The sequence below is a fragment of the Spermophilus citellus genome, assembly GCF_964194105.1.
Source record: "Spermophilus citellus genome assembly, chromosome: 3".
NCBI lineage: Eukaryota > Metazoa > Chordata > Mammalia > Rodentia > Sciuridae > Spermophilus > Spermophilus citellus.
Window position 1 is genome coordinate 201,952,174 of NC_138184.1, and position 27,303 is coordinate 201,979,476.

Consider the following 27,303-nt stretch of genomic DNA (forward strand, 5'->3'; position numbering starts at 1 on the left):
ATATCTTGAACGAGTTGTCAGACATGCAGTTTGAAAGTATTTTCTCCCAGGCTCTAGCTTGTCTTTCATTTTCTTCATTGGGTCTCTCACAGAACAAGAAGTTTTACATTTTGATGAAGTTCAATTTAATAAATTTTAAGTGGATTATGTTTTTGGTATCAAGTCTAAACATTTCTGCTACCCTAGACTCTTACAAAGAGACTTTTGCTTGCCTATGAATCTATAATCCATATTAATGTTATATAACATTTAAATCTATAATCCATTTCAAGTTCTGTATAAAGTGTGAGATTAGGCAGAAGTTCACATTTTTGCCTACCTTATACTAATAGTTCCAGAATCATTTGTTGAAAAGCCTATATTTTCTCCTTTTGAAACTTAATCATAATCAATTGAAAATTTTTGTGTAGGGCTATTTCTGGTTCCGTATCTCATTCAATTGATCTGTATTTATTCTTTCACCAGTATTATATCATCTTGATTACTGTACTTTTGAAATAGAGTGATTTCTATGACTTTTTTCAAGATTATTTTTGCTATTCCTGTTCCTTTGTCTTTCCATATAAACTTCAGAATAATCTATAGTTAATAAAAAATAAAAAGATTCTTGCTGGGACTTGGCAGAAACTGCTGACAAGCAATTGAACTAAGCTTAGTTATTTTGTGAACTGGGCTCCCCACTAAGCTACTGGCTTTGCTTCAGGCAGTGGATGTGGAACACAATTTCATCCAAAGAGGTTATCTATACTTTTTAAGGTAAAATGGAGACACTATAGGTAGGGCCATGCTACCTGTACTCTCAAATATTCCCTTCCTATTTGGCTGGCCTGTTGGACTCCTTCCATTTCTTTTAATCCTCCAATTAGAGCTGATCTACCCCAAAGTCAAGATGTCAGGCCAGCAAGTCAGTTTCCATGGGCCAGGCATTCAAGTTTCAAGAGCTTAGTAGTAGGTTAATAGCTGCACTTTTGAAAATGTCAGGCAGGTGGCGATATTATGCTGGAAAACGGCTGAGCTCTGACCCAACTATTGTTCTTATTTAGGAAAGGTAGCAGAATACAACAGTCACTAATATGGCAGTATGTAAAAATGTGATGTGTAACCGATGTGATTCTGCAATCTGTATTTGGGGTAAAAATGGGAGTTCATAACCCACTAGATTCTAATGTATGAAATATGATTGGTCAAGAGCTTTGTAATGTTGTGAACATCCAATAAAAAAAAAAAGAGAAAAAAAAATAAAAACTTCATTATAATTACTCATAATATTGGGATTCCTTGTGAAATATTCATATATGTATATAAAGCAATGGGGGTTTTATTCTCTAGTATATACCATCTTTCCTCTCCTCCTCTCTTCCCTTGGGTCTTTTATGAGGGGGGAAAAAAAGATACTGGGGATTGAACACAGGGGTGCTTACCCCTGAGCTATATAACCAGTCCTTTTTATTTTGAGACAGGATCTTTGTCTAAATTGTTGGGGCTGGCCTTGAAATTGCCTCAGCCTCCAGGGTTGCTGGGATTGCAGATGTTCCCCTCTGCCCAGATCTTCAACTAAGGCAGCAATTTCCTTTTCTCCTGATTTCTATATTGTTTCTGCTGGACCAGCAGGAAGGGGATAAGAAGACAGGTGGAGGAGCAGTTTACATTCCCACTACCACATCTCTTCATGTGGCAGCCTCTGAAAGGGGAATCCCACTGACAATTATTTGAAACAGGTTAAGTGCAGGTATAGAACATGCCAATTCCTTTATTCATTCAGATTTGGAAGCTACATTATTAGACTGAATCTCCCAGAGGATCTCACCCACCAGGCCCTTTTAGCTTCCCTTCCCCATTGTGAAGCACATCTCAAATCCATTTCCACTACAGCAACAGACCAAGAAGCTGAAGATGTGTGCGACTACACGTGGCGGAATGACAGATGGCAATGGGTGGGGAGCCCCGGTTGGCAGAAGAGGATGCAAGTGTCACCCTTTTTCTTCTTTAGCTCCATGGTCAGTGCTTGAACACTGACGACTACTTTCCCTTGACAGCAAGGGACAAGCTTCTGTGCCCAGAGCCTTGTCCTCCTTGTTGGCTAAGTAAGTGGTGGCAGAGGCCAGGGTTACTGTGCCTATAGCCTGTTCTGCACATCTGGCTTTGCATTTGAACAGTGCAGCTTGTGGCTCAACCCAATGATTTTCTAATCTTTTCAGCCCACTCACAGCTCTCAAATACCAACGTTTTATTGTGGAGACCATTTTATGTTTGGAGACTCCTTGACTCAGCAGCCCTAGCCATATTACCTTTCAGCTAGAGAGACAATTGCTGACAACTTGTCATGAAAACATAACATACCATTCTCTGCCTGCTACAGTCACAATCAAGGTAACATTTAGATAACTTGTTTCAATAATACCTCTGGTCACTAAACCACTAAACATTAGTTCAACATCTGTTCGTCAAGAGGTAGGACAGTGGGAACCTTTAGTCTCCCCCATCCTTATCACTTGGGTGAGAGCCTTCACTACCAGGGTTCTGGGAGTCTTACAGTGTCATGGTTACTTCTCCATGGCCCATGATTTGTTTTCCAGAAAACCTTGTCTCTGCCAGCATTCCATCCTTGTTGCCCAAATTCCAGGGTATAGACCTTCATTTGACCCTACTTATAAGTCAGTAAGTTTGCCTGTCACTGTCTCATATATGTTGACAAAAGACACAAGACTCCTGGGTCAGAGGCAAAGGACTTTTTATCACTTGTGGCACAGCATGCAGATTAGATTATACATCACATTTATCAGTTACCCATGTCTCCAGCTTCACAGAGGCAACACAATGGGCCTGGATGTCTACAGGGACTGAGCGGATTCATGCTGCAGCCAAGCAGCATGAAGAATTCACCACTTTTATAGCAAGCAATTCAGCCTGCTCCTTTTCCTCAGGGTTACTATTTACATGAATCCTGAGAGATGGCCCAAGCAAAATTGTTGTCTAGGCCTTGCAGTCTTGGCACGCAGAGCAGGATATATAGTTATACAAGAGGCTAAGAGATGACAGATGACAGACAGCCTGATCAAGAATACTGTCCAATTACAGTTTCAAAGACCAAAGAACAATTCCTTTAAAAGCTTGGTTAGTTTTCCAGCCTAATGTCATTGAATGTGAAACTGAGAAGTACAGGAAACTTTTCTGGTCCACCTTTCTTTAATAACTAGTACCACTGCCAGTTCCTAAAATAAGGACTATCATAAAATAGTCTAGAAGAAAGCCGCTTCTTTCTAGAAAAAAATCTATTCTGATGAGAAAGTCATAAGAACTGAAGAGACAACAGTATAGTGTTGCTAAGGAGATCCAGTAATTACCCCCTTGGCACAATGCTGAGATGAAACTACCACTCGGTGGCTGAACCCATGGAAATATTTTTCCTATGAAATCATTTTAGATTTTTAAAAATCCCCAAATTTATGTTATGATTTAATATTTAGGTTCCAAGATTTTACTCTTTAGAGATATACTAACTGTAACTTTAACATTACAACCAAACCTCAACAAGTCTCAGATTTTAATTCATAACAGGGTAAGTGACAAAATATTTAGGATTAAAAAGAGAATGAAAATGAGATCAGTGACTACAATTAACATTTAAGGGATAATTAAGCATATGGACATTGGTAGCTAAGTTTCAGATCTACATATTGAAAGTCATAAATAAAACATGACTGTTAAGTGATAACCAATGGCAGACCCCATGAAACACCAGCTGGTAGCCTAGAACTTACATGTAGGTACTGAAGGTCATATGCCACAAGGTTGTTTTGGTAATTCAGAAGGGATAAAATACTTTTTTAAAATTTTGGTGGAGAAGCAGGCATTTTTATTCATAAGGCTAAGTTTTTTCCTTTTCTAGCAATTTAAAACATGGCTTACATTCTATATTTCTCAGTGTTTCTATTAGAGATTTTATTGAGATTTTGCAGAAAAAGCATAATTTTTTTCTCTTAAAGGTATAGCGATGAAAATAAAATGAGCATTTAAGTCATGTTTTAACACATCTTTATACAGTGTTACTGGATTTATCTCTGAGATACAAAATGCTCAGTAAGTGGGCTAGTGTAAAAATATTAGGCACTAATCAATTACATGTTAGAACCAAATTAATCACGCTATATTGGAGGGAATTTAATTTCAAGAAAATTAAGCTCCCTGACCTGCTTAAAACAAAGTTTATAATGTAATGAGACAAAATGGAAGTAGTTTAAGTAATAAATGTTTAATCAAAGAATTTTACATATTATTAACAGCATTCATTTGGCCAAACATCTACACGTTTGTAGAATCCTACTGTATATAAAGTGGGAATGTATCAAGTATAGACTATGAAAGTGCAAATAACAAGTCAAGATTAGGTTAATTTCTTTTACATTATAAAATTAACTTGTTTACAAAATAGGCTTTGCCAAACTTTATTACTGAATTGTAAAGTCAATGACTGTGTTGTTTTTAAAATATGTACCAAGGAAATACAAACTGGATAACGATCATTTTTCATGCTCAGGAGAGACCAGCACAGAAACAAAGGATACTGCATAAGGTGCAAGGAAACCAGAACCCACCACAAACACTACCTTCACACAGAGAACTCCTCACCTCACTGCAGTTGTGCAAGACGCCTCAATGTGATGCGAACTCTACTGGAAAAATTACAACTTGGTCTATAAACTTAATGTTAAATATTTTTAATCCAAAATAAATTTGTAAAAAAATCCTTTAATGGACTATTTCAGTTTAATATACAGTAATACACTGTAGATTAAGTTAATATTTTCCCCCACTAATTTCAATAGGGATTGATATTAATTTTTCTGTAACTGGAGAAATAAAAACTAATGTGGACCTTAGTTATCCATAGCATAAGAGCAATTTTCATTTAGTAGAGGAACCTGGGGAACTTTAAATACTTTATATTTTAATGTCCTGGCCATATGAATTTAAAGTTCAAGAAAATTTCAAAAGTAAGGGATTGGAAAAAACAAGCAATCAAAAACCGTAATCACAACTCACATGAATACCAATACTAATACAACCTTTTATCTGGCCTAAGACTTGCCTGTACAAACTCAGTACAGAAATTTTGGTTTCTGTAGATTTCTGGTAACAATCCAGCAAAACATTAAATGGAGTGTTGCACGAATCTATTTTGCTTATGTTATGCTAGTTTTGATAATATGTAAGTAAAACAGCCATTCCAATAGTTTACTCTAGTTTTAATTACACACTGTACCATTGTATCTTAATTACAACTAAGACCAGTAATTTCTTCACAGTAAGACACTGATAACTAGGAAGTTGATTTTTTTCAATACTAAACAGTAATCACACAGCAAATGAGTATTGTGCAAGACAACAAACACATGTCAGCATTTGCTATTTAGGCAAACAAACTGAACATTTAGTTGTTATATTTACTGTAAAGGCAAGGCCATGGGTGGTTTCATGGAGGTCTTTGCAATTCATAGCATAGTTATTTCAGAAGAGACATTGAAATTTGAATTACTGACTTATTAACTGGCAACTATCCATTTAGGTTAGGCAAAGGCACGGTAACATGTTGCGCAGGATGTTTTATTGAATTTTTTAATAATTGTGGGATTTACTATAACTCATGAAAACTCCACTTTTTTTCTATTTTATAAAACACCATTAAAAGTAATTGCACCCATTAGTAATTAGAATGCACTGTAAAATTGTGAAAACAAAGAACTATGATTGCACTTCCAATAAAGTGTCTCTTAAAATACAGCACCGCTGTTGCTAATCAACTGTATTTTAATATTAAAATAAACTGTTTTTAACAGCAGCATTAGATTTAGTTAACTTAAGCTACAGGCTACATTTATTTAAAATACAGTCTCCATGGCAACAAAAGCCCATGAAATTCTGGAATATCACTGCTACCAAGTGGCACCTTTTACTCCCAAGAACGCTGACACTGTCTTGGAGTACACTAGGATGCTGCACACCTCAATGCTTTGTCAGTCAGCGCACGACTCAGAGTTTGGCACAATTGGACTGTAAATAGACAGGAGGAGAAATCTTTGATTCATATGAAAATTAAAACTAATTACACTGTGGTAGATGCAGCACTAAAGAAGCTGTGGATACTTCAATTCACATTGCTCAGACAAAAAGGGAAGAAGGAAGTTATGAAAGAGCACAAAAAGATTGAGGACATACATGTTATCAGATCTGTCCAAAATGAACTTCTAAAATGAAGAAAACTTCCTTTTTAAAGGAAAGCCACCCAAAGATTAAGGAGTAAGCCTTTGATTTCCATGTTCAAGTCAAGTATTGCCAACTCCAGGGTAAACAGAGCCCTGCATTTTCTTAGCATGTAGAATACAACCTAATTATTCCATTTTGTTTCTCTTGCTCTCCTGCCATTCTTTTTCTCAGCAAAATGGGGACCAGTTATCCAGTTAAATACAAAAGAAATTCCCTGTAAGGTTAAAATTGAAAATGAAGCTACCATTCAAGGGAACTCCTTTGTATTCCATCCTAACATCAGTGGTTTATAACTGAGCTGGAATTAAGTGGATCAAAGTCTCTATAAAGCTTTCTCCACCTAACATACCTGTACTTGCAATTCATTTGGAGCCCAGATATGTACATTTCATACTAAATGTACTTGTTCAAGCCATTCACTTGAGGTTTGGGGTGTCTGACTTGAAACATCTGAACCATCACCTTTGTTGGCTGCCTCATGACTACTCCCATCACCTTGAGATGATGCTTCCCCAGCCAGAATATTTTCTTCCAAAGGATTTTCTTCTATCTGAGTTCCTCTATCTTCGTTGACACCAGCATCTTCAAACACTGAATCTTCTGGTGGCATTAGTTCCACATCCCTCACACTTTCTGACCCATCTTTGACACAGGGGAGCTGAGAATCTGCACTGATTTCTGTAGTGGCTGGAGGAATCAGAGCAATGCTCTGAGGGTTCATGTCATGAAACCAAGCCATAATATTACCAAGAAGATTGTCACTGACATTGGGATCCTGGCCAGCTGAGTCAGGGTCACTGGATGAAGGACAGAAATCACTTCTTGCCTCACTGAGGGGGTGTGAACTCAAGGTGTCAGTTGAAAATGGGTCACTCGCTGCTCCTAGTCTCATGAGGCTGTCACCAAGTTCCAACAGCTCAGAGCTGCTCAATGCAGCACGAGGGCTATCTGTATTCCTGGGGACAGAGTCCAGCCTGGAAGGTAAAGAAGTGCCTATAGCTCCTAGGGATGCTTCATTACTGAGGAAGTCTCTAGTTTCTTCGTCGATGGTCAGCCCAGATTCTTGCAGTGACAACTGTATTGCAAGAAGTATGTTGGGATCATCTTCATCCAAGGAACTCAGAGCCTGAGACAATAGAAAATAAAACTACTTTAAAAACTTCCGACAGAAAAATAATTCAACTCAATCAGATTTACCACTTTTCCTTTAACAAACAGATAACAAATATTACTAATATATGTATACAAATTATTTTTTTCTACTCAAATTTTTTTTTGTGTGTGTATATAAAATATATTTTATTTCTCATTTCATCTGCTGACAGACACCTAGGCTGATTCCATATCTTTTTTTTATTAGTTGCTCAAAACATTACAATGATCTTGACATATCATACATTTGATTCAAGTGGGGTATGAATTCTTTTTTTCCACGTGTACATATTGCAGTATCACACTGGTTTTACAGTCACGTTTATACATACAGCCATATTAGTGTCTATTGTATTCTGATACCCTTCCTATTCCCCTCTCCCCTCCCTTCCCCTCCCATCACCTCTCTCTACCCACTCTATGACACTTTTCTCTCTCTCTCTGTCTCTGTCTCTCTCTTTTTCTCTTCCTCACACCATCTTATATGTAATTTTGCATAACAATGAGGGTTCCACTCAAATCTTATAACTATCTTCTTGTCTATGCAAAGGGAAAAAATATATAAGATAAATCAGAAATATAGTAATTATATATATATATTTTTGCAGCACATCTTTGAAACAAAGATTTCAAAATGGAAGTAAGAAAAAGGAAAGCTGTAGAAGTAAAAGCAGAAAATCACACTAAACATGAAATGAGCAAAAGGGCAACTGAAGCTGCCCAGCAAGGCTACCTGAAGAGAGTCCTGGTTTTCAGAGCGACTGGCAGGGGTATAGTCACGCAGGGAAGAGCTGTGCAGCACACTCATAGATGCAGAACTTACCACAGACGCTCCAGGCCTGCGGCCACTGCCACCCTCTGGAATATCTGCTTCAAAGCAATTGGTACCACAGGCAATTTAGTGATAGGTAAGATTTTTTTTTTCCTTTTTTCCATACATCTTCTTATTTAAACTGGGAATTTCTCTTTCAGTGCTATGAATATCTGTATTTACATGTTTTCTTAATTTTTCTGGGATTTCTCAGCCATATTTGTCTCACCACAAGCAACAATATATCTAATACTATCACTTCAAGTCCATGACTGTTTTTACAACTTTTGCTCGTGTACTTATGGTTTTCTTCATAAATTCGAATGCTACACTCTGTTATTCTTTCATTTTTCCTAAGTAATAGCAAATAAGGGTATTTTCATTTTCAGATTTTTTTAAATTAAAGAATTTTGGAATTACAATAGCCTAAAAAACTAATTTTTAGTCACAATGATCCTGATGTTATAGTTTTTAAGATTTTAACTCATAATTTAACATTTAAAAGTTGAATGATTAAAATAATTACCTCTAAAAGAACATCTCTAGGAGAACTAAGACTAATAGGAAAAATATTCCACAAACACAGTAACAGTACTGACAGCTATAATTTACTTAGTGCTCAGAAGGCGCTGAAGTGCTTTACAAGCATTATCTTAATTTAATGCTAAGAATGAGCCTACGAACTGGTACTATTATTGCTTCTTTAGAATAAGGAAACTGAAGCATAGAGAGCTTCAGTGACTTGACTGTAGTTATACAACTAGTTTACAGCAATGATAGTGTCGTAAACCCAGGTCTGTCCAACTCTATGTGTTCTTAACCTTCCTGGTTTTCTGTATCCCCGGACAATCTGAACATTTACTGTGTATCTAAACTACAAACCCCAAAATATTGACATCAGCCAGTTTTAAAAAATAAATTCAGGAGAATTAAGATATTAAACCATGCTGAACCCAAGAGCTTACCTAAAGTGCTTTCGCTTTGCTCATCAGGGTCCGGAGGATTACTAAGCAGACTGTGCACGTCTCCTCGACGGCGCTGCTGTCTGTGTCTCCTCCGATACTGAAATTCAGCATATTCCTGCATAAACCAAAGGTTATAAAATACAGGAGAGCATGCAGTTTTTAATGCAAATAAAAACAAATAACATACTTTTTCCCAGGGGAAAAATGTGTGATTTTATACACATATTATAAAATCACTTGGCTTTAGAAAAAGAAACTTCAAGTTTTGCCATGCCAAGGAAACATAATAGGCAAAATGAAAAATAAATTTTTCCAAGTCATCACTATTGCCTAGATAAATTGGGAATACTTGCAAGCCTCAGAGCTACATTATAACTGAGTGTTACTTCATAATGCCTGATGATTTCAGTGGTCCTGTTATGTAATATTATAACTAATACCACAATCATTTTACTAAGTTAGATTCTCCCTGGAGGTCTATTTTTAAAAAGTGTGCAACAGAGGCGGGGACAATAACAATAATAAAAATGTCAAACCACATACACACACTGTTAAGTATTTGTCAGACTGTTGAACTTCCTACTCTTTGGAACTACCACATAACACATTCACAACTCAAATGACTAGATTAAAAGAAATAAGTTAACTTTAAAAGAAGATATCACTGAGCTTCCTTCTCTTAGTAGCCAATATGTGATATTATCTACAATATAAAAAAGGGAAGTGTTTTCTATTTAGCAAGTGGGAAGAGTACAGATTTAGACAAATGTCCATAAATCTATTTTATATTTGTGACAACAGCTTAAGATAGGGTTGTTATTACCCAAGGTGATAGCTGGGAGTATCTTCTAATACCTGGGTATAAATGTATTTTCCTAGATTTTAGTGGCAGAGGAAATAAAAATGAAACAGAGGTCAGAGTGCATGACACTAGCATAAAAAGGCTAATTTGCAGAATCATTGTGGAATCTTATAGTGATAAACATAAAAATTCTCAGGTTTATGATTATCTTAGTTACTCTAGAATAGTCAATGTATTTATATGGTGACAGTACTAGGAATAAGTGAAGACAAGTTCTATGTCATAAAACTTCTGTATCACACTACTCTAATTAAATTTATTTAAACTTCTTCATTTATCTAAGTTTAGCTGGAGTCTTAATAAGGGAGAGAAGGGGCATCCTACCAAGTTAGAAACCAATGACTGAAAGTACACTGAGGGATTACTTAGTTTCTTTAAAATTTCTGGGTAAACTGGGCATCATTTCTTCTTCTGGAGGCTCATGCTCTCAAGCTAGATTATTTATTATGTCATTATGTGGCTCTATGAACCACAGAAGACCACATTTCTTGGACAAAAATGGTGTGAAAATTTTATCTCAACTAAAGGTTCATATACGAGGAAAATCTGCTTATTTTGTAGACTTGATAAAAATAATATTTCTAATTATTCTGAAAAAAAAACCCTCTCAAATTGGGGCTGAGGTTGTGGCTCAGAGGTAGAGCACTTGTCTAGCATGTGTGAGGCACTGGGTTTGATCCTTAGTACCACGTTAAAAAAAATAATAATAAAGGTATTGTGTCTAACCACAACTAAAGAAAAAATGTTTTTTAAAAAAAACTCTCAAATTACATTCTCTGATGATGTAACATGTTAAAAAAATTGCTTTCATAAAATTATCTAAAAATTTCCAAGGAATCCTAAGATCTTTGAGAAAATACACAAAAAGGCTTTAGTCAGGATGCTACACATGGTTTGAGAGTGTTAAGGCCACAGAGAAGATTTAAAAGTTCTAGGATAATAGGAAGAAAGGCTGCCAGAAGTTTGTTCTTTTGAATAATAAGAGCCACCATTTATTGGGCACCAATTTTGTCAATGCCTTGACAGTCTTTAATTCTTCTAGAACTTGATGGGGTGAATACCACTGCCTGTATTTTAAAGATGAGAAGTTAAGGAAGAGAACATGCTAAGATCTAGTAAGTTAGAGAACTAGAAACACTTGAACTCAGGTGTTTCTCAGACTTTAAGACTATGCTCTTTAAACAAAATTTCCCTGACTTTAAAGTGGCATAAAACATGATGATGGGAACTGTAGTCTGAGCTGGCTGTCGAAAAATAAATAAATAAATAAATAAATAAATACATACATACATACATACATACATACATAAGTGGCATAAAACAAATACTTGTGCCTGCCATGGAATCATGTAATTTATTTTTAAAATTTTTATCTATTTATTATTATTATTTTTTGTGGTACTGAGGAATGAACCCAGGGGTACTTACCACTGAGTTACACATGCTCCAAACCCTTTTTATATTTTATTTTGAGACAGCGCCTCATTAAGTTGAAGAGGCTGGCCTCAAATTTGCAATCCTAACTCAGCTTCCTGGGTTGCTGGAATTACAGATGCACCCAGCTTCATGCAATTTAATGTAAATAAAATAAGGTAAAATTAACTTCACTGAAAAAATATGAATCTAACCTAAAAGTTTACTGGAGTTAAGTAAAATTATTCTCCTTTCCCCATAGCCTATCCTAAGACAAAGAGATAACTTTTAAAAATATAATCTTGGCAGATATTGAATAGTCACACACAGAATTTGAAAGTCTCACAATGTTTGGTAATTCTTTGGTTTTGTTGTAAAGTTTACACAAAAGTTTTGAATTTCAACATGTCAAAGACTAAAGAAAAGCAAAAGTAGATTAAATAATTTTTGTGGAATCAATTCATAAAACAAAAATTTAAGTAATAGTCATATTAGCAGGCCAAATATTTCAGAATCTCTAAAGTTACTGTCAGAGCCAGAAGCATCAAGATGATACAAACATTATTATGAACACTGATAAAGGTTTTATTTTTGCTTAACTGTGTTAATTGTTTTTGATAAATGAAGTTATCTATTCCTCCTTTTAGGCATAAATTTCCCATAATATCCCCAAAGCTATAATCATATTATAATACAGAAATAATAAGTCTAGAACCAGGTAAAGAAAAAGGTCTGTAATTTGTTTTCCAATAAAAATTTCATTATTATATATATATATTTTTGCAATTAAAAGTGAATTTAAAATTTCCATATGCCTTATAAGCACTGTTTTCTCAAGTCAATATTTTCTTAAAGATATCTACCAATACAAAAGGCCACAAGGTGATTGCAAGTATCCTCAAAAGCTGAAAAGAGAAAGTGTCTGATTTAAATAAGCCATAGTCATTTCTGAATAATATTCTGAATAATAATTATTTTCACAAAAAAATGGGGTATAAATGATACACAAAGGTTTCATCATTTGTCCTGCTTCATTTCAAGAATAAACTGAGGAATGTAAGTATCAAATGCTATACTATATTATAAGGCACAAAGGAAAGAGAAGCAGAGAACTGCTAAAATAATTTAAAAATCAGATATAAAGGTGACATTGGCAATTTAAATCTCAGAAAATATTTGTGATTAAGATTTTCACTCTGACTTATTTGCCACAACTGCTTGTTGCAGTATTAAGTATTTTAGATTTTCTGTAGTTTAAAATGACATTTCAATAACAAGAACCAAAAACACAAATAAGAATAAGAAAGTCTTAAAGAGAAGCAGAAAGCAACTAAGCAAAGCATTTCTTTTAATATGAACATTATCACTGCAAAATTTCACACTTTAGTAATTTGATTATGAATTAATTCTCAAGTTTGTTGAAGTAACATAAAAAATACATCATTCATTTAGGTTTTTAATAGATTCAGACTAAAATAATATTACAAATAGAAACCCATTTCTAATAAGTAAAAATTACCTCTATTAAAAAATTAGAAGATATCTTCCAAAATAATATGTTGTAAATTTGCCTAAGTTCTGTTTAGGAATTAAGAACAATAAAAGGGGGATACATTTAACAATGTGATGATACTCCAGTACTATGAAGAGCTAAATGTAGGTTCTGCTGAAGCATTTTTGTTACAAAATAAAGAGAAAGCACTGCTGATAACCTTAGTAGGATTTAGAATAGATGAAGGTGCAAATGCAAGCAGGGTTGTGCTAAGAAAAAACAAAACAACAACAACAACAAAAAAACAACCAAAAAACCCCCACAAAACAATTACCTCAGGTGATGCAAATCCTAAATATTCCCAATCCCATGTTCCACCAGCAAAGCTACAAAGAAATTAGACATACCATTTGATTTATTATCAGTACTATAAAGTACATACTACCAGACCCTTGCCCTTTGAACATTACTTTTAATTCTTCTACTAAGAATTTGCTTAACCAAAGTAGATCGATTATTAAAATGACACTTTCATCATTTCTTCCAAATTCCAAGTTGCTTTGTTTGTGCAAAATAACAAAAAAAATAAAAATCAGCATGTTATAACAAAATATTTTTACAACTGCTTCTATTTTTACTTTATAAGTAATGCTTGTAATCATTATGAATAATAAAATATGCTTCAATTTGCAGTGGCAGAAGTAGTATAAGTATCTGAAATGAAACAACCAAAACAACTGCTCTTTTTAGGGATAAATTTGAATCATTTAAGTAACTTTAGTATTAGCAGATTTCTCATTTCTTTACAAGTTCTTACACAAAAATACAAATATGACCATAACAAGTTGGCAGTTTCCAAATTCTACATTATGAGATGTCTGTGACTCATCATATCACTACATATATTACACACCGGAAATGGCGCATTTGAATACTCTATGAATTGTGAGTTCACCTGAAATGTGAAATTAACCTAGTCTAATTAGTTTCAGGAACTATACAATGATAAACAAACAAAAAGAAATGCCAAATAAAATAGAAATAGTACTGAAGAAAAAATATCACCAAAAAGAAAGTAACATACTTTTATTGGCTATCCATATTTTAGGTGTAAGTAACCTCCAGGCATATGAACCCTAGTTGGATAAAAAATACAACTGCTGGCATTTGTGGCTCAAGCTAAAGTGGTTTCTATAGTGTACATCCTTTTTACCTGCGCCTTGGAGCTTCTGGTGAGTCTGCTGGAGCAACTCCACGAGCCACAGATGCCAGGAATTCTTGCCTCTTCTGCTGTACAAGGCATGCGGCCTTGATGATCTTGTGGCGAGGTGTGCGAAGGTAAGGCCTATTGACTTTTTGGGCAAGGTCTTCAGTGACCATTTCTAGGTCTGTCTATGGCATGAGGAGGGAAAAAAAAAAAAGATTATAGGCTAAATGTGTTAGTAAGTACCAAATCCAGAGTTGGTCTGGTCTCCTAGCTAAGTCTCATTCTTTTGGAGTCAGAAAGTAATACACATTTTGAAATAACTTCCTATTTGACATACTTACTACTATGTACATTTTTTCCAGGTTATGAAAGAGAAAGAATCCCCCTAATTTCAGGAAAATGACACTTATTTGATAGGTATTTATAGAAATGTAGATTACAATAGGTATTTACAGTGATGTAGTTGATACAGATTACAGTCATTGAACATCAAAAGTATCTATAAGAATTTATAGATATGTGAAATGTGTAATATACTTCAAGACACTGTACAACCACATGCAAGATGTTATGATGTAGACCATATATAAATGCTGAAGGAATCTGAGGCAAGGTAAGACCACTGTGATTTGGGGTTAGGCCTTAAAGGCTATGGAGAAAATGAATATTGACCTTTAAAAGAAATGCAGGATATAAATTAGTAAGGACAGCTTGAAAATAATACATGAAACTGTAACGAAAGGAGAAAGTTTTTTAAAAAAATATTTTTTATTTGTTCTAATTAGTTATACATGACAGTAGAAAAGAAGGAAGTCTGATGGCTTCAAAAAAAGATGAGTGTACAATGAAGTTGATTGGTTACAAGGACTTCAGCTGACTCAGGTATTTTAGCTTTTTAAATTCTGTAACTTTTTTTTTTTGGTAGTGCTGGGGATTGAACCTAGGGCCTTGTGAATGCTAGGCAACCACTCTACCAACTGAGCTTATCCCCAGCCCCAACTTTTTTTTTTTTAATCGAACATGTTTATATGCATACTATTTTTTGGTAGAAAAAAATATAACATACATTTATTTAGCACAGCCTTGTGAAATGCAAAAAGCATAATTGGGTAAGAAGCAATTTTTTTTAATCCTAGTTCATTTCTGCTAAAATATTTTCTGAGGACTAAATCATGAACTGCTCCATTGGAATTAAGTATTATACTAGTGGGGCACACATTTAACATTTATTAATTTTCTCCTAAGTATAGGTAGCAATTCACCATTCTCTTAAATACTGTAACTTTTTGAGTTGTACTTTAAAAATAAACCAGTAAACATAACCTTCTAATATAGAATATAATGTGGTTTGTTTCATATTTGAGGATAAACTTCAAAAACCAGTTTAAAACAAAGAAACAAATGCTAGCATAGTTCTTGACTCATTCAAACTTGCAGTGAAAAATTTAAACATGAAAGAAAATTTCAGTTTATTATTGGTTAGTTTTTATTTATAAGCTACATATAACTGCTATCATTTGAAATATAAATTTAAAAAGATATCTTACTTGCATTAGTTCAAAAATTTCTTTCTTTGTGCTTTTAGGTTCTAAGAAAAATCCATATGGATAAGAACACTTGAGGATACGCCGAGTTTTTAAGAGCACGTGAACTGCATCTTCAATGAAAGTGGTATCTGGACAGCCTCCTTCAGCTATAATAAAGGAATTAAGGCACAGTGAATTTTTTTGCAAACTATTTTATTATAAAATTAACCAAACAACTGTTTTCTTAAAAAAAATCCTTAAGAAGAAACTAAAGTAGTTCTATGATACTTATTTGAGCTAAACTAAAAACCTATATGAAATATTCATATGTGATATGCATGTGATAGTGAAGGACATTCAGATCAGCCCAGGAGCCATGAAGAATGCACACTCATCCTGGATTCTGTCCTTAACCTACTGGTAAACAAACACAGCTTTAGGTTTAATGTTTTATTAAATTTTTCAGATTATATCTAGGGGAACTTTTTTTAAATATTTTTTTTTAGTTGTAGATGGACACAATACCTTTATTTTGTTTATTTTTATGTGGTGCCGGGATCGAACCCAGTGCCTCATGCATGCTTGGTAAGTGCTCTACCACTGAGCTACAACCCTGGCCCTAGGGGAACTTTGTTGCTTAAGAATTAGAACAAATGCCTTTGCTAAGTTGCTTGCTTAAAAAAAAAAAAAGTCTAATTATAATCAACCCTCTGCAAATACAACACAGGAAAAAGATACTACATTCTGAGGAACAAATGGATAACTAACTCTAGTAAATAAAAAACATCAGAGAGAAAAAAGGAAGAGTGAGGAGCAGGGAAGAAGAAATTGTCTTAATAAAGCAAAAATATCTTTACAGCATTCTAGCTTTTTCTTTAACAAACTATAGAATCTAAAAGAATAAGTACTGTTGAAAACCAGATTATTTTGCATGCCTTTAGATTTCAATTACATCTGTATGTTCACAGATATATATATACCACCCTAAAATTTCTGCTTTTGTTCAACATTTGGTATCTATAGAATGTAAAAAAACAAACCAAACCAAACATGCCCCTTGCTCATTATGTGAGAGAAGTGCATGAAATTGTATCTTCTTTTTCAATTCTTATTTTTTAAATTTTTTCACATTTTATATGCTGCCTAGAACCTCCAAATGTTGAACAAAAGCAGTAATTCATATCGCAAATATTTATTGTTTACTACGTGTCAGGCATGGTTCTAGGTAATAGGAATACATTAATGACAGAATAGACAAAAATCTCTGCTAAAGAACTATGTACCCTGTGATAATTTTTCCCTTTCAATTTTACTGTGGACAATATTCTAGAGCTTGATATTAGTGTGATATAATTATATCATTAATAATGTCTACAAACTAATAATTAACAAGAATAAGCCTATTGATACATTCTTCCCTTCTCTATTTATCTTATGGTTACTGTCTTATTAGGGAATCATTTTCACAAAAAAGGTTATTAGTACTCATTATTTTATAAATTGGAACAAATACAAATATAATTGATCACATTTTTAGGCTTAAATATGTCATTCATATAAATGGTAGGACTATTTTTAAGATATGATTTTTAAAAATAAACATACCATATCCTGTATTGTGTGGTCACTGTGGGATATTATATTCTAATGATGTGACTAGCACTTAATCCATATTTAGGAATACTCTTTTATTTTTTTATTTATTATTTATTTTTATTGGTTATTCAAAACATTACAAAGATTGCAGAGTCACATCGAATACTCTTTTATAACTTAAGACTTATAAGTGTTAGCTCTTCTTATGGCTTTGCTTTTGACCTTGATTTCATTACTTACCAGTGAAACTATTTCTCTCCAAACTTTTATTTTGACTCCATTAGGCACTCTGCTATACTTTCTCAAGAATTTTATGGTATTCAGTTTCATGACATTTGGGTAGCAAATATATGTTGCTTCCTTTGACTATGTCAGGAATGCCCTTTAGTACCCATCACTTTTCCCAACACTTGAGAGCATCAGCAAAGGCACAATGTAAACAAAGTCATGATGTGTTTTTGTCACCATAGGCTACATTAAGAGAAGCAGGCTAGGTGCCAGGTGGAAAATCCTATCACAAGAGATAAAGTCTTATAAGAGGAGGAAGGGACTTATCCTTATAAGAAGAGGAAGGGACACCAGAGCAATCTCATTCTCTTTCCCAGACAACATAAGGACATAGGTGAGCTAATGACTATAATACATTCCTTTAGAGACCTAATCTCTAATCAGTGAACTGAATTAGTATGGAAGGACATTTTATATTAATTGATATTTTATATTAATTATAACACAATCACTTAGAACTTACTTTCTTTGAGAGCTCTACTCAATTGCTCCATCTTTTCTTTGGCTGTTTTAAGAAGGCGTTGTTCTAACTAAAGGAACAAAAATAAATAATTTAAGCCATCGTCTTTATTTATTTACAACAGAGTGGTTCAACTCATTTAAAATGATTTGAGACATACCTGATAACTATGCTCATGGTTTTTAAATCTTGTGTAATAGTGCATAAATCTATCAAGTTCCTGAAACCGTTTGTGTTTTTTCTCAGCCTAGAAAACAAAAGTCCATTAATAACTTTTACAAAAACTACTAATTATTAAAATTAGTTCTGGAGGGATAAGTTAAATTTTTTATTAGTAATAGGTAGTGATGCATACAGATTTGTTGGTTATTTTTCTGAGAAAAAATAATAATCAATACATTTTAAAGGTTCTCAAAACAAAGTCTAAATTGGTATTCTCTACAACAACCCATTAGACATCTTCACATCTTCAATGTCTTTAAAAAAATTTTTTTTAGTTGTAGAAGGAAACAATACTTTTATTTTGTTTATTTTTATGTGGTGTCAGGGAACAGACCCAGTGCCTCATGCATGCTAGGCAAGTGCTCTACCACTGAGCCACAACCCCAAGCCCTTCAATGTCTTATCATATGGTTTATTGTCAGAGACTAATTTGTGTCCCACTGAAATTCTTATGTTGAAGTCCTAACCCCAAAGTGTTTCTGGAGACAGTGCCTGTTGAGGAGGTAATAAAAGTTAAATAAGGTCATTAGTGTAGTGATCTAATGTGATAGGGCTGGTGTCCTAATCAGAAGAGGAAGGGACACCAGAGTGCTCTCATTATCTTTCCTAGACAACATGAGAACACAGGTGAGAAGGTGGCTGGCTGTGTGCAAACCAAGATGAGAATCTCCTCACCAAGAACCAGTCAGCTAGAAACCTGATCTTGGACTTCATAGCCTCTGGAATTGTGAGAAATAAATTTCTATTGTTTAAGCTACCCCATCTTTGGCAGCTGAGCAGACTAACACACTGTATGCTATAATGTAATACTGTATTGTTGATATTTTACGAAAATTATTTTTAAGTCTTTACATTGGCAGGTTGAGACTAGGCTTTTCATACTCATCAAAATCAAAAGGGAAAGCTTAAAAGGAGAAAAAACTGTCAAGTTTATAGATTACTTTGTTTTAACTAAAGCCTCCTCCAAAGTGTATTCAATTTTAATGCCTCATTAAGATGAAGACAGGAGCTGGGTAAGGGGGCAGACACCTGTAATTCCAGGGGCTCTGGAGGCTAAAACAGAAGGATTGCAAATCTGAGGCCAGCCTCAGCAATTTAGTAAGGCTCTAAGTAACTTAGAGAGACTCTGTCTCAAAAAATCTAAAGGGCTGGGGGTGTAGCTTAATGGTAAAGCATCTCTGGGTTTAATTCCTGGTAGGAAAAAAAAAAAGATGAAGACAGGAAAAGAAGAAATGCAAAATACTTCCCATGGTTTAAGTGGCTTATACAAAAATATAAAGTCTTGGCTTAATCAGTTCTCTTTACCTCCACAGTCATTTCTTTGGATTGCTCCTCCACATGCTGAATGACTTCATAGCGAGTACATCTGTAATAACCTCCAGTGGAAGAGCTATGTTTTTTCCATTCTTCTAGGCAAATCCAGCAAAAGTCATATTTGCACTTCAAAAGAAAACATACATGCATAACATTTCCCTGTTAATATACAAATGCTGTTCTGCTTTTTAGTCAATCAATTTGTAATGACTAAACAATTCTGTTTATGTGACCAGAAACAAAACATCTCAAAGATATGCTCTCTTACTCATATTTCCTTTTGCTATCTTATCTGCATTATGGAAAGATGTGAGGGTAGTTTAAAACTGTTACTTCTAGGTATAACTCAAAAATAAAATCACAATATTTTATGAAGTAATCAAAAAGAAACAATAAAAATATCAGTAGGATATTTGTTTCAAATACTAAAACAAATAGTGATAAATGTTTCACTTTTTTCAAGTGTGTGGTAATCTGACACTGGTCTCTGAAGTTCTATGTTCCATATGAAAAACTTCTGGCAACTTGATAGACAAATTGGTTTTGAAACTGCAATGTTTATAAGGTCTCTAAGTACAGGAGCTGACAGAAAGCTGTTTCCCATTTTAAAGAAAATTTCATTTACTTAATATGTCATAATTAGAAGAAAATGCCAAAAATATGAACATGGATTCTGAATCAGAAACATTTTCCCATTCTAAGTCTATGTTGTTTTCTGGTCATTTTTTTTTAAATAAACATTTAAATCTTTGAGCTACTAGAAACTTATTTGGGTATACAGTATGAAACTAACTTTATTCCCACCCCCAATAGCTGTCCTACTATCCTATTACCAATTACTGAATAATTCATGTGTATCTACTGGTTAAGAATGCCACCTTTACCATATGCTAAATTCCCATGTATGTGTATCTATTTTCTGGGCTTGCTTTATGTTGTGTTTCATGATCTGTTTATTCACATGCCAGCACCATATTGTTTTAATTATTGAGGATTTGTAATATGGCTTATCAAGGTTAGCACCACTTTACTGTTCTTTTTCAGTTTTCCTAGTTATTCTTGCTTTGATTTCCCTTATGGACTTGTTTGTTTCTATCTTTCTTCGGTGCTGGGGATTGAACCCAGAGTCTCACATACTAGGCAAGTGCTCTACCACTGAGTTGCACAGCCTCCAACAAAAAACTTTTTTGAATTAAGTTTATCTAGATGCAGAAACAAAACTTGGTGGTATTTTTGTTGAGTCTTTCTATTTAAGAAATTGGTTGTCTTTTTATTTGTTCATCATCCTTTGGACCCTAGAGGATTTTAAAAATTTTTTTCTATAAAAGTCATGCATATTTTTAAAATTTATTTCTAGATAAATAATGCTTGTACATATGAATATTATTACTTTCTGTATATTAGTTTTGTACTCTGCTACTTAATTGAATTTTTATTTGTAGAAGTTATTCAGTGATTTTTATGGATTTCTAGGCATACAATCATGCCAACTGCAATATTACCTAATATTTAATCTAACTTTTACAACTCTTAATTTTTTAAGAGAATGATTTAAAAAAATTTTTTTTAAATTTATTTTTTAGGTGTAGATGGACACAACACAATGCCTTTATTTTTATGTGGTGCTGAGGATCGAACCCAGGTCCCGACCGTGCTAGGTAAGCGCTCTACCGCTGAGCCACAATCCCAGCCCAACAGAACAATTTTTTAAAATATCTTTTTAAGTTGTAGGTGGACACAATGCCTTTATTATTATTTATTTATTTTTATGTGGTGCTGAGGACTGAACCCAGTGCCTCACCCACGCTAGGCAAGCACTGAGCCACAATCCCAGCCCCTCTTAATTTCTTTATGTTGTCTAATTATGTTGACCAGTATTACCAGTTCAGTGTTAATGATAATACAATAATGCAGAGCATCCTTACTTTATTTTTGTGTTTAGGGAGCTGCCACTAATTTCCCCACTAAATATATTAGCTTTCATGGAGACAATTTATTTTTATCACACTTAAAAAGAAAGAGTCCATTCTTTATTGATTTGAATGTTTATAAAAATTGTTAGGGGTTGGGGTTGTAGCTCAGTGGTAGAGTTCTTGTCTAGCATGCTTGAGTCACTGGGTTTGATCCTCAGCACAACATGAAAGTAAATAAAGTAAAGATATTGTGCCCATCTACAACTAAAAATATTAAAAAAGAAAAAATTTAAAACTTTTGTCAAAAGCCATTCAGCATCTATAGAAAATATATGACTTTCCTCTTTGGATCTACCAATAAAATGAGGTAGAGTAACAATTTTCCTCATATGGAACCAGTTTTCTTAAATTTATTTTTTAGCTGTAGTTGGACATAATACCTTTATTTAATTTATTTATATGTAGTGCTGAGGATCAAACCCAGGGCCTCACATGTGCTAGGTGAGCACTCTACCAGTGAGCCACAACCTCAGCCCTGGAACCATTCTTGTATTCCTAGAATAAACCCTGACTCATCAATTACTCTCTTTATGTGTTCTGATATTGTCTGCAAATATCTTTGTGTGCTTTTTGTCTCCTCTAATATCTTATCAGGACTTCTGTATTGTTATTTATAAGTAAGATTAAAGTTTTATTTTTATGATCTTGTCACGTGGTATTAAGGTTCTACTCAATAAAAATAACTTCATGTTTTCTTTAAAAATAAATTTAAAAAAATCCCAGGAACAGTTTAAATGACACTGGTATTACCTGTTCCTTATAGGTTTGATAAAATTCTCCTGTGAAACTGTCAGGACTCATTGAAGGGACTAAAAAGAAGGAAATGATCCTTAATGGGGTTTGTGGTGGGGCTTATCTTTGTAAAACTTTCTTTCTCTTTATGGGAATGAAGACAATTGATATTTTCTCTCTTCTAGGGTCACTTTTAACTAATTACTTTTTTCTGAGAAAATAATCCATTCATATCCAGCCTGAAATATATTTACAAGGGTTCAGCTAAATTATTCCTTATTATTCCAGTTTGTTTCTCTGATTATTGTATTTTTGTGTGTTTCTCTGACTGTTTCCCTGTTTCTTATTTGGTATATTTGAACTCTCTCAACTCCATTATTTATTATGTTAGCTTACTGGTTTTTCTATATTTTTTTCTTCAGAAAATAATTTGATTCTTTGTTGTTGCATTGTTTTTCAAAGCTCACTAATTTCTGCAATTCTTTTTTAAAAGTTAATTTATTTTAATTAGGTATGACAGCAGAATGCATTTTGATTTATTGTACATAATTGCAGCATACCTTTACATTTGTATAGTTGTAAACAGTGTAGTGTCACACCATATGTACAGTCATACAAGTATCTAGATACCCTAGGTAATGATGTCCATCTCTTTCCACTGTCTTTCTGCCCCCCATGCACTAAACCTTGTGGTGTTAAAATTTCTTTTTCTAAATTTCTGAATCACATTCTCAATTCTTTATTTTGTATTATTTTAAGTGAATAAGGCTGCACATATTTTTTCATTGGTTCTTTTGAGTTATCTGTAACATTAGGATTCATTTTCACATAATTATAAAAGCATGGAATATAGTTTGCTCTAATGCAGTCCCCAGTACTTCCCTTCCCATCCAATGTCTTATGGGTATACTTGATGGTCAGATTCACTGCAACATATTCACATATGTACACAGAAAAGTTAGATCAGATTCATTGCAATGTTCCTCTCTTATCCCGTCCCTCCTCTCTCCCCTTTTGTCTATTCCATTGATCTCTCTTCTATTTAGATGGAACACACACCCTCCTTATTTTGGACTGACCTCTGCATATTAGAAAATACTTGACTTTTGACTTTTCGGGTGTGACTTATTTCACTTAGCATAATTCCACCTATTTACCAGCAAATGGCTGAACATATTTTTGAGTATTGCTTTAGCTGCAGCCCTTAGATTCTGATAAGTCATTTTCATTATTTTTTTTTCTAGAGATCTTTAAAAAAATAGTTTTAGTAGTAGATGAACACAATGCCTTTATTTATTTATTTATTTTAATGTGGTCCTGAAGATCAAATCCAGTACCTCACATGTGCTAGGCAAGAGCTCTACCATTAAGCCACGACCCCAGTCCCTAGAAAATTCTTTAATTTACATTTTGTTCATTTATGTTGTCTGAAAGATTAAAAATTTCCACGTGAAAAGGCCTTTTATATAACTTTATTTTTAATTTCAATTTTATTCCCTTATGATCAGAGATTATTATTTGTATTATTTTCTACCTTTGGAAAGTTAATGAAGTTTTGATGATTAGTGATCAATTTTTTGTGTACAATGCTTCATGGTGCTTGAAAAGATGGCAGAGTTCACATTTTAAGGATATAGAATTTGATATATATAATAAACATATACACTTCAGTTAATTATGGTATTGATGCCCTCTATTCCCTAAATTCTTTGTCTGCCTAATATGAAATGGACAGAGAACTGAATTAAAGCCGTTTACAACATAATAAACTATAAACTTATTTCAAGGCTCTGATAAAATGTCTTAGTATCCCCCTCCCTGCTTACTGGGGACTGAATTCAAGCAGGAAGAGGAATATAGAACGTTAATAATTTTTACTTTTTAGTCATGGCATAAATTTCTCACAGAATGAGATAGAGAAAATTAGTAGGGGCTGGGGATGTGGCTCAAGCGGTAGCGCGCTCGCCTGGCATGCGTGCGGCCCGGGTTCGATCCTCAGCACCACATACCAACAAAGATGTTGTGTCCGCCGAGAACTAAAAAATAAATATTAAAAATTCTCTCTCTCTCTCTCTCTCTTTAAAAAAAAAAAAAAGAAAAAGAAAATTAGTACAAGTAATTTGAAATATTTAAGAATAAAAAGTTAAATAGCTACCAAAAATTATCTAAGGGGACACTTATAGAATAAATAGTGTTTTAAAAATAAATAAACATATTTTTAGAGGATTAAATTTGTCATTCTTTTAAAATGTTTAACATATTTGATTCCAGAAAGAAAAATTGCTTACTGAATCATAATCAATGCTGAGGCATTAATAAAGCTATACTGTGATTTAGTCTTTGTGGTGCAGAATGGATTCAATTACACATGAAATGTTGTTTCAGCTACACATTTAAAAAATATTTCTGAAGTATTCAATTTTGCTGTAAGATTATTACTCTCTAAATATGTCTTACATGTCATAATAAGAATACTATTTTTCTACTTTGAATGCAAACATTTCAGACAGCATTATTAGATATTCCTTTACTCATACAGGTATGTGCTATGAAGGAAATAAAGGTAAAGTAGAATTCTATCTCAGCCAACTATGAATTTTAGAGTCAATCTGTATTTCCTTACATGTATAATCTATATAAGATTTTCCAAGAAAAAAATGAATATGAATATTGGAAATAATACCATAATTAGATGAAATGATTTTAGTCCAATCCTTAGCCATATTAATAAGCACTTTTAAATATTTTGCCCAGAACATTGCACTAGATTTTTCTGTCTCTTGGGGAATCATTATTATTCCCTCACTAAATTGATTCATTTATGTTAATTTTAATTGATTGATTCATAGTGGTGTTGGGAATTGAATCAGAGGCACTCTATTATTGAGCTACATCCCCAGCCCTTTTTATTTTGAGATAGGGTCTCACTAAGTTGCTGAGGCTGGTCTCAAACTTGTCTCAGCCTCCCAAGTCACTGGGATTACTGGTGTAGGCCACTGTGCCTAGCTATATATGTGAATCTTACAACACAGTTTTGTAATAACATTTCTAACTGCCATTCTTTTGCAAGTTATAACTACAATGATCATTAAATTTCAGGTTAAAAATCAAGTAATTCTTAGAAGATACTGAAATATTTTATAGAAATCTTAACTATTTGAGTTTCTCTAAATGAGAAAAAATTACTATAGTTTAAATAATCATTTTAAACCATTGATAACATGATAAAACATTAGAATATCATTACAATTTTATAACAGAGATGTTCAAAATATAAGCAGGGATTAATTCCAGAATATTTGAAACATATAGTAATTTGTTTTTGTGCAACGAAATCAGGAGGGTATATTCTATTTAGCCTTCAGTACTCTAAAACTAATTATTTATGATTTTTCAGCTAAGTGGATCATGTTGGCATTTTAATTTTCAATACGATAATTACTTATTTAGTTGATGGTTTCATTAGCAAAGCAACATTTCTGCTTTGGGTTGACAATCAACTTATATTAAGATTCCAACTGCAAAGCATATAAAACACTCCAATTCTTACCTTAGCACACTGCATGTGATTGCAGCCTTCATTCTTCTGTATCGGAGACTTACAATTAGCACAAGGTTTGGAGTTAGTTAACAACCAGAGACAATTGGCAGCATCCTCATAAGCTTCACTAACTCCCACAACTTTGGGATATTAAGCACAAACATAAAAAGAAATGATTTTGTGTACAATTTCACAGAGGAAAAAACCCACACTTTACTTCCAGGTTAACTCTCCATTTTAATCGTATATTTATTTTCCTATTAGGGTTTATGGCAACATTTTTTAAGTTGCTTCATTTTGATTGGCATAATTATAAAGATAAAAAGCTTTATCCCAAAAGTCCTATTTATCAAATCTAGTTTGAAGTTTTTTTTTTCTTTTTTTTTCCCTTATAAACTTGTATCCAAACAAACTGGAAAGAAAAGAACCAAAGAATGATTGCTGTAGACAATAATTACTTAAATCCAGTTGCAAACATAATTATCAGAAATTCTTCATTATAGTGAAAAGTATTAAATATCAATTTTTTTGTTATCCATAATTATTTTGGATAAACTTAAAATGAATCCAATGTGACATGTCTAAAAGTAAACTTAACCATTTTTCCCAAACATGTTCTTTTTTCTAGCTTTTGTATAGATAAATAATGCCTGCCCAGAGTCAATCCGGGAGGAATATAATCTTCAATATTTTCCTCTTCCTCTTCCTCCGGGCATCCTAATGATTCTACTTCTTTCTCCTTCATATCTGTTTCCTCTCCACTCCCACTTTTTACTGCTTTAGCTAGAATCTTACATACCCCTTGCCTAGACAATGGAAGTATAGAAAACCAACCTATATCCCCAGTTCCCTCTCTGTCCCACTCCTAACTAAATTGCCTATATAATGATCTTTTTAAAATAAAATCTGCTTAAAATTTCTCAATTGTTCCTCACTGACTATAAGATAAATTCAAACTGCTTTAGCAAAAAATACAAATTTTTTTTTATCATCTGGTCATCTACTTGGCCACCATTGCTCACTCAACATCCCTACACCGTTTCAACATTAGAGTTCTTAAACTCCATTTATGATATTATAATTTGGGATCTGTAAACTTCAGGAATGACATGATTTTTAAAGATTTTAAACTTATAAGCCCCCCACCCACCAAACAGAGTTAAGTGGACAAAAGTTTGGGCTGATTGTGATCTAGGAAGTGGCTTTGTATATGAATTGGAGGGACTGAGCACTATAAGCAGTCCTTAGACGGGACCTAGCAGTAGAGGAGTGGGGCTTTCTTGCAATAGCAACACAATAGCACCTACTGTTGGACTGATTTTTAATTCCACATAGCAAAGAGAAACAACAGCAGCAGTGTAGTGACAAGACTTCACTCCGGTTCTAAATTCACTTGGTAGAAGATGGGTCAACAAGGGTGCTGGCAGATAGAATTCTCAGAATAATTGGGTGGGGACAGGAGTTTCAGAAAAAACTTAGTATACT

At 33.7% G+C, this 27,303-nt stretch overlaps 1 protein-coding gene across 7 annotated transcripts in view; it reads right to left on the minus strand.

The window, feature by feature from the left end:
- Window positions 1-4,702: 4,702 nt before the first annotated feature.
- The window catches only part of ANKIB1 (ankyrin repeat and IBR domain containing 1), a 122,840-nt gene continuing 100,239 nt past the window's right edge, over window positions 4,703-27,303 (minus strand). For 4 of the 7 annotated variants that reach the window (XM_081288429.1, XM_081288430.1, XM_081288431.1 and 1 more), the window contains 10 exons: window positions 25,828-25,958; window positions 19,564-19,698; window positions 18,197-18,283; window positions 18,040-18,106; window positions 15,714-15,859; window positions 14,173-14,351; window positions 13,294-13,345; window positions 9,193-9,307; window positions 8,150-8,286; window positions 4,703-7,390 (listed from right to left, as the gene is read on the minus strand). In XM_081288429.1, coding sequence (XP_081144555.1) covers window positions 6,653-7,390; window positions 8,150-8,286; window positions 9,193-9,307; window positions 13,294-13,345; window positions 14,173-14,351; window positions 15,714-15,859; window positions 18,040-18,106; window positions 18,197-18,283; window positions 19,564-19,698; window positions 25,828-25,958 — 1,787 coding nt within the window. In that variant the 3' untranslated portion in view covers window positions 4,703-6,652. The remainder of the gene's footprint in view (window positions 7,391-8,149; window positions 8,287-9,192; window positions 9,308-13,293; window positions 13,346-14,172; window positions 14,352-15,713; window positions 15,860-18,039; window positions 18,107-18,196; window positions 18,284-19,563; window positions 19,699-25,827; window positions 25,959-27,303) is intronic. The other 3 variants (XM_081288434.1, XM_081288433.1, XM_081288432.1) reach the window with 3 other exon arrangements.